Below are 6,395 nucleotides of genomic sequence, written 5' to 3'. Positions count from 1 at the left end.
GTTTGCGCGCGTGGCAGGGCATCGTGACCACAAGAGGACCGCTCCAGCCGTGGGCAGATGAATTCATGTAGCTCATTAATACTAGGATATTGATTTTAGAAATTCACGGAGTAGCATATTAGGAAGTTATCCTAGCAAATAAAACGTAGACTTCAAGGTCCAGATTTGACATAAGAATTTCTTAGCGTGTTTTAAAAGGGGGCTTGCATGGTGGCTTGCTGGCTGTCCCCTTGACTGGATGCTTGCAGGCCCAGCTGATTCCAGGGCGAGGGCAGTTGTCTCCGCACCTGGTACACGCACTCCAGCAGGGTGGGGGATCCCCCAAGCACGGTGACATCGCGTACAGGCCGGGGCCCAGTGGAGAGGCGGGCGGGGACAGGGAGGCTGGTTCCCCATCCAGCCTGGGCCCTTGTGCTGCAGTGGCCTGCTTCTGCTGCCGCCACCCGCGGACGTCAGACTCCTCGTCCTCGGGACCGGGTTCGCATAGTGGCCGCCGAGTGTCTCAGTCCTCCGCCTAGCACAGGGCTGCCCTGCCGGCTCCCTGCTGGGGCCCAGTCATGTGAATGGTTTCCCAGCTCTGCAGCAAGGGAACAGAATGGCGCCTCTTCGTGGCCCCATGAGCCAGGGTAATATGCAAATGCACGCATACTAATTAACACGCTTGCGGGTACCCACAAGCACACGTCATATGCCCACACACTTTTTTTTTTCTATTGGTTCTGTTCTCTGGAGAAATGTACAAAAATCATTCAGCAAGAACAGTTGCTGGAGGGAACAGTGAGGGCTCTCCGAGGCCTGGGGGGCAGCAGGGGTCCCCGTGCCTCCCTCTCGTCAGTGCCCTCCTGTCCAAGCTGCAGCTGCCTTCTGTCCTCTGCAAGGGTAGAAAACCATGTGGTGGCTCCTCCAACAGTGACATGCAGAATCTCGGGACCAACAACTGCCAAGAGGATGGAAGACAAGGGCACGAAGGGACGCTCAGGCCAGACGCACAGCAGCGCTGCTCCTGACGGTCAAAGGAGAAGACACCCATGAGTCCAGGCAAAACACGAGGCAGGGGGGCCCAGCCCTAGCTCAGTTCTTTAAGTGGCTGCTTCCACAATGCTGGCAGCCTCAGTTTGCTGTAGTTCGATCCCCACAACCCTCCAGCCATGCAAAAGTGCCCTGAAGGCATTCAAGGAGCAAAACACACACACACACAAAAAAAAAAAAAAAACCACGAGGCAGACATGTTGGGGAGTATTACTCTGCCCCAAAAGGGGAGAAACTGACTTGTGCTGCCACAGGATGTGCCCAACTGCACCACACACAGTGGAAGGAGTCACTCGCAGGAGGTCAGGCACTGAGGGTCCATGAGGAGAGGGGCCAGATCACAGAGCCGGGCTGGGATGGGGCAGTGCGGTGGGGAGCTGGGGCTCAGAGGGTGACGCTTTGGTCTCAGGTAACAGCTTCAGAGTTGGGCAGCGGTGGCTGCTGAGGTTGTGAGCATCGTTTACGCCCCTGAGCACACGTGTGGCTGCCAGCACTGCTGGTCCCCAGGGCCTGCTCCCCAGAGCCTGCAGCCCACCGAGCCCGGCTGTTCAATACGAGGCTCTGTGAGTGACATGGGTCTCATGGACCAGGTGGAAATGGATTAAGGTTTCCCAAAGAAAAGAGCAGAGGCTGTCATCGCCCACCCGGTTCCGAGCCCCAGCTCTCAGGGTTCCCTTCCCTGCCAGGCCAAGAGCATTCTCGGTCCTTCCAGAGCCCACGAACTAGGCTGTGTGTGTGACTTTTACACAAGAGAGGTCTAGAATCTGTGGGGCCTGGGTCACTCCCAGTCACTCCTAGATCCTGATGACAGCTAACCAGGCCCCGCCCTGGCCCTGCTTACCCCAGAGGCCTTCAGATGCGGGACTGCACCCTCGCTCTGTGCCTAGAGAGGCCATTGCCCTCAGCTGCCTCCCCCCGCCTGCCATGGGGGGTTTTGGGGGGCTTGTGGGGAGCCCAGGCAGAGCTTCAACCTCAGAAGAGCAATGTGGCAAGGAACTGCCAGGGTCATCTCCTCCACACAACTCTGGGACACTCCCTTTAAGAAAATGCTTTATTTCGATGCTGAGCTGAGCTTCGGGGTTAGGCTCTGGCCCTGCTCCCAGGAAGCAGGGTGAAGGGTATGGAAGGGAAGCCCTGTGGTGGGGCCTGGAGCGCAGGGTGCAGGGCCCAGCCCCTGGGCCGTTAGTAATCGTCGTAGTTGACGCTGGCCCCATGCCTGAAGCTGTCGGGGCTCCGGGGACCGATGGCTGCGTCCTCGTCATAGTGACGCTGGTAGAGGTCACCATAGTAGTCATGTCCGTCCCGGTCTCTGTTCAGCCAGTAGGTGATGTCATCTTCAAATTTCTGGAGGAAAAGAGACAGAAGGGAGATGCATGGAAAGATGCACGCGCTGCACCCGCCAAGTCCAGCTGGTGCCGCGTCCTCAGCCCTCACTGAGAAGAGCCCCCCTGCTGTGGAGGTCATGCACCCAGCTGAAGACCCAGCCCAGGGGTCCACCCCAGGGGTCAGGGCCTGGGCTGTGAGACCTCTCCCAACTCAAGACCCAAACACCCCTGATCAGAACAAAGCAGACACCACCCTGAGAATGGCGGCTCTGCCTGACTAGACACTGTCCTGTCTCACTGGGTACACAGCCTCCTGTCCGCTGCTGTGCCTACCCTGCCTGCCCCTTAGGGGCACAGTAGGTGCATGATAAATGTGGAATGGTCATAGCAGCAGCAGCAGCAGCAGCAGCAGCAGCAGCAGCAGCAGCACTGGCGTCTTAGAGAGATCTGGGGTCAGACTCGGGGGTGCTGGATGGCTTGTGCCTGGATGGTCCCCAGAGCCCCATGCAGTCATTGCTGGGACTTCTTCGGAGGCAGCTGGATCCAGAGAGAGGGGATGCAGTGGTGCAGTGCTGGGACTAAGGGCAGATGACGCCGGAGCAGTCCATCAGTTGGTGTGGCACCGCCCTAATCCTGGAGGCCTGGACACAGCGTAAGAGGCAGAGAGTGGCTTGTGTGGTCCCCTGCTTGGTGCTGCCTTCTGCCTGCCCTGAACTCGTTCTCTTCTGCGATGCCCCCTGCGCTGCAGCCAGCCAGCTGTGGACCCAAACCTCTGAAAAGTGTGAGCTGAAGGAGCCCTTCCCCCACAACTCTGGGTGTCGGGTATTTTGTCTCAGCAACAACAGAAAAGTAGCTGAGACAGAGGCCACTGGTGGGGACTGTCACCATGCTCCTGGGCAGGCAGCATCTCCCTGTGCAGGGTGCCGGGCGTGGTACAGAGTGGGGCAAGTCAGAGCCCAGCTCCAGGAGCCTTCGGGACAGTCGGGAAGGAAGACGGCCAGCCCTCAGGAAGACAGCTAACGCAGCAATGGGAGGAGCGGCCAGAGGCGAGTGGGACAGCCATGAGGAGGGATGGTCAGGGCCTGGCTGGTCCTACTTCTTGTTTTGTTGAGACGGGGTCTTGCTACCCAGTTCAGGCTGGCCTTGCACTCACAGGGATCCTCCTGCCTCAGGTTCCCAAGTGCTCAGAGACAGGAACGTGGCATCCTCACCACTCTTTTCTTTACTCTTCTTTCTCAGTAGTGTTACAAAATAAACTGAGGGCTTCGTGCGTTCTAAGGACACGCTGTGCCACTGACTCCGCTCCTGAGGTCTTCTGCATGGGCGTGCGGCCTCCAACTCTGTTTAAAGGTGCCAGTGAGCTCGGCTTAAGCTTCCTCAGGGACCTGGGAGTGTCCCTACTTAGGTGAGGCCAAGGCAGGCAGTGTGGGTGCACAGGGAACCCCCACCCGGGGCCCAGGAGGCCTAGCAGCACCTCCAGGTAGATTATCCAGCGGGTGAGTCTCCAGAATCTGCTTCACTCAGAGGGGCGGCCCGGGAAGAGCCAGGCGGCTCTGCCTCACACCCCTTGACCCAGTTTCTGGCTCAGGACAGCAGAAGCCGCCTGCGTCCCAGCTCGGAGTCGCTTCCCAGGCCAAGCTGTGCGGTGTGCTGGTGGTCATGACCCTGCACCCTCAGAAGGACCCGGGCCTTGCGGCCCCTGGATCTACCGTCTGGCTTTGCTCATAGAATCCCTTTTTAAGATAGTGAAATCATCTTATTCCTTGAGATTTCTGACTGCATAAATTCATTTGGCTTAGAACACATTTCAATAAGTTTCTCAGAAACTGGGCATGATGGTGCACACCTGACGTCCAGTATTCTAGAAGGCTGAGGCAGGAGCGCCGCAAGTTCCAGTCCAGCCTGTCAACTTAGCAATTCAGTGAGACCCTGCCTCAAAAAGTGAAGATAAAAAGGGGTGGCGGAACTAAGGATTTAGCTCAGAGCAAACGCTCTGGGCTCCACCCTCAGTGTCAAAGAGGAAGAAGAAAGAAGGATTTACACAGACTGGCAGATGAGGACCCGAAAACGGCAGCTCGCACGTGCGGGGCCACTTGCATGCGCGCGCCGCATCTGCGCGACACCTCCGGTGCCATCCCAGCCTTCTGTGCCTGGTCTGTCTCTGGTTTTTTGGAGGGCAATACTATAGCCGTTTCCCACACCCGACCCTAAGTGTCCATTTCAATGGCCACGAAGACGCATGAGTCACTGAGAGTTGGTGGGGCGCCCGCGTCTCCCAGTAAGCATGGTTTAAATATCTCAGCCGTGAGGAGCGCTGCGAGGAGCGGAACGCGGCATGCGCCCCACCGCCTGCTGGACCCGAGGACAGAACCGGCTCTGCACCCCCTCTGCCCGGGCAGGGCACAGAGCCTGGGGCACCGCCGACACAAGCACAGGGCGCCTGTCCTAGGGCTGTAAGCATGATCCGGGCCCGTGAGGACTCTGCGAGGCCGGCAGGAGCTTGGCTGTTAGTATTCATCTTTTCACTTAATGAAAGAAAAAACGAATGTGAGTAGCGTAAGACAAGTGGGGAGGCCCCGGCCCAGGCGGGCCGGGAAGGGACGGTGGCGCAGCGCCAGCACTGTGTTCGTGCAGCCGTCCCGGTGCCAGCACTGCAGCCTTCCCGCCCCTTCCACAGATCGGGGCCCACAGTGCCCACACCCTGCGTCTGGTCTTCTGCCTCGTGGCCTGAGCCTGTGCCGCCCCCAGCTGGGGTGCGGGATGAGGGCCCTGCTGCCTGCCTTTGCGGGGTCACGCATTCCTGCTATCCAGACCCGCAGGCTGCAAGCCACCGGCCCTCCTCAGGCACCAGCAGCTGCCCCACCTCTGCACAGAGCCGGCCCACTTTATAAACACGTCGCTCCTCTCACCCCTGTCCTCTACTGTCCCTTGTTGTTCATGTTTCTGATGCAAAGCGGACCCCATTGTTTTTTGGGGGGAGGTCAATCATTTGGAGGAAGCCCAAGCAACGCACACAGCGTGGCTGGAATTGCTTGCGGGGAATGAGACTGTCACAGCATCGCTGCTGGGCCGAGGGGGGAGAAATCCAGCTGTGCCCAGCCCAGTGGGTGCCACTGTCCCTGGTGAGGTTGCTGAGTGAGGACAGGTGCTGGGCGTCTGCACCCTGGGCCTGGCTCCTGAAAACCGTGTGGCCAGCGAAGACAGCGGGACCTCTAGGATCCAGAGGCAATGCAAGGCTTGAGCCCCAAGGCTGAGGCTCTCCCCCAGGCCTCTGGAGGGGGCAGGCAGAGCAGCTGCAGGAGTCTTCCTGTCCCTCCACATGAGCCCTGTGCTTCTGGTGCACCACGAGCCATGAAACTCTCACTGGACCAGCGCACGCCATGCCTCCAGACTCGCGGGCTCTGTCAGTGATGAACAGCGCCACAGCAGCAGAGCCCCCAGCAACGCCTCACCGCTGTGACCCCCACTGCCCGCCACCCTGCCCCGTGAGGAACCTACCGCCTCATCGAAGCCCATGTACAGGAACTGCTGGTACCACTGTTGCACCTCGGGCCGTGTCCGGTCCCACAGCTGCCGCCGCTGGCGTCTAAGGCCACCCAGGAACTCCTTGGCCTTGTTCTCCCCCATGGCCACATTCGCCTGGGCTGGAGCAGGGGCTGCAACGACAACCCCACCCCGAAGGACAGGCAATGCTGGGGACCACTCCTCCGAGCACCTGCATCTGCACCTGCTGAAACCTCCCTGCACCCCCAGAATGACATTTCCTCTTGCCCTGAGCCTACCTCCCAGCCCTTCTTTTCAAACATCTTATTTTTATTTAGAACAGAGTCTCACTACATTGCCAGGCTAGGCTGGGGTCACAACTCTCCCACCTCAGCCCCCCAGAGGGCTGGGATGACAAGGTGCCCCCACACTGGTCAGCGCACCGTGCACCCCCTGCGCTGTACATGCAGAAGCAGAGGCAGATGTGGACCGCAGCTGGTGCACCTGGCGTGCGTTCCTGAAGCAGGAGACAAGCACACAGGGCCCCAGCCTCCAGGC

General features: G+C 59.3%; 1 protein-coding gene across 1 annotated transcript in view; it reads right to left on the bottom strand.

The window, feature by feature from the left end:
- Positions 1–2,068: 2,068 nt before the first annotated feature.
- Positions 2,069–6,395, bottom strand: part of CUNH2orf40 (chromosome unknown C2orf40 homolog) — an 8,694-nt gene continuing 4,367 nt past the window's right edge. The window contains exons 3-4 of the mRNA XM_004633209.2: positions 5,853–6,010; positions 2,069–2,373 (exon numbers count right to left, since the gene is read on the bottom strand). Coding sequence (XP_004633266.1) covers positions 2,212–2,373; positions 5,853–6,010 — 320 coding nt within the window. The 3' untranslated portion in view covers positions 2,069–2,211. The remainder of the gene's footprint in view (positions 2,374–5,852; positions 6,011–6,395) is intronic.

The sequence above is a fragment of the Octodon degus genome, unplaced genomic scaffold, assembly GCF_000260255.1.
Source record: "Octodon degus isolate 3935 unplaced genomic scaffold, OctDeg1.0 scaffold00052, whole genome shotgun sequence".
In the NCBI taxonomy this organism is placed as follows: Eukaryota; Metazoa; Chordata; class Mammalia; order Rodentia; family Octodontidae; genus Octodon; species Octodon degus.
The sequence above is the reverse complement of the archived record's forward strand: the minus strand, read 5'-3'. Positions and strand labels throughout refer to the sequence as shown.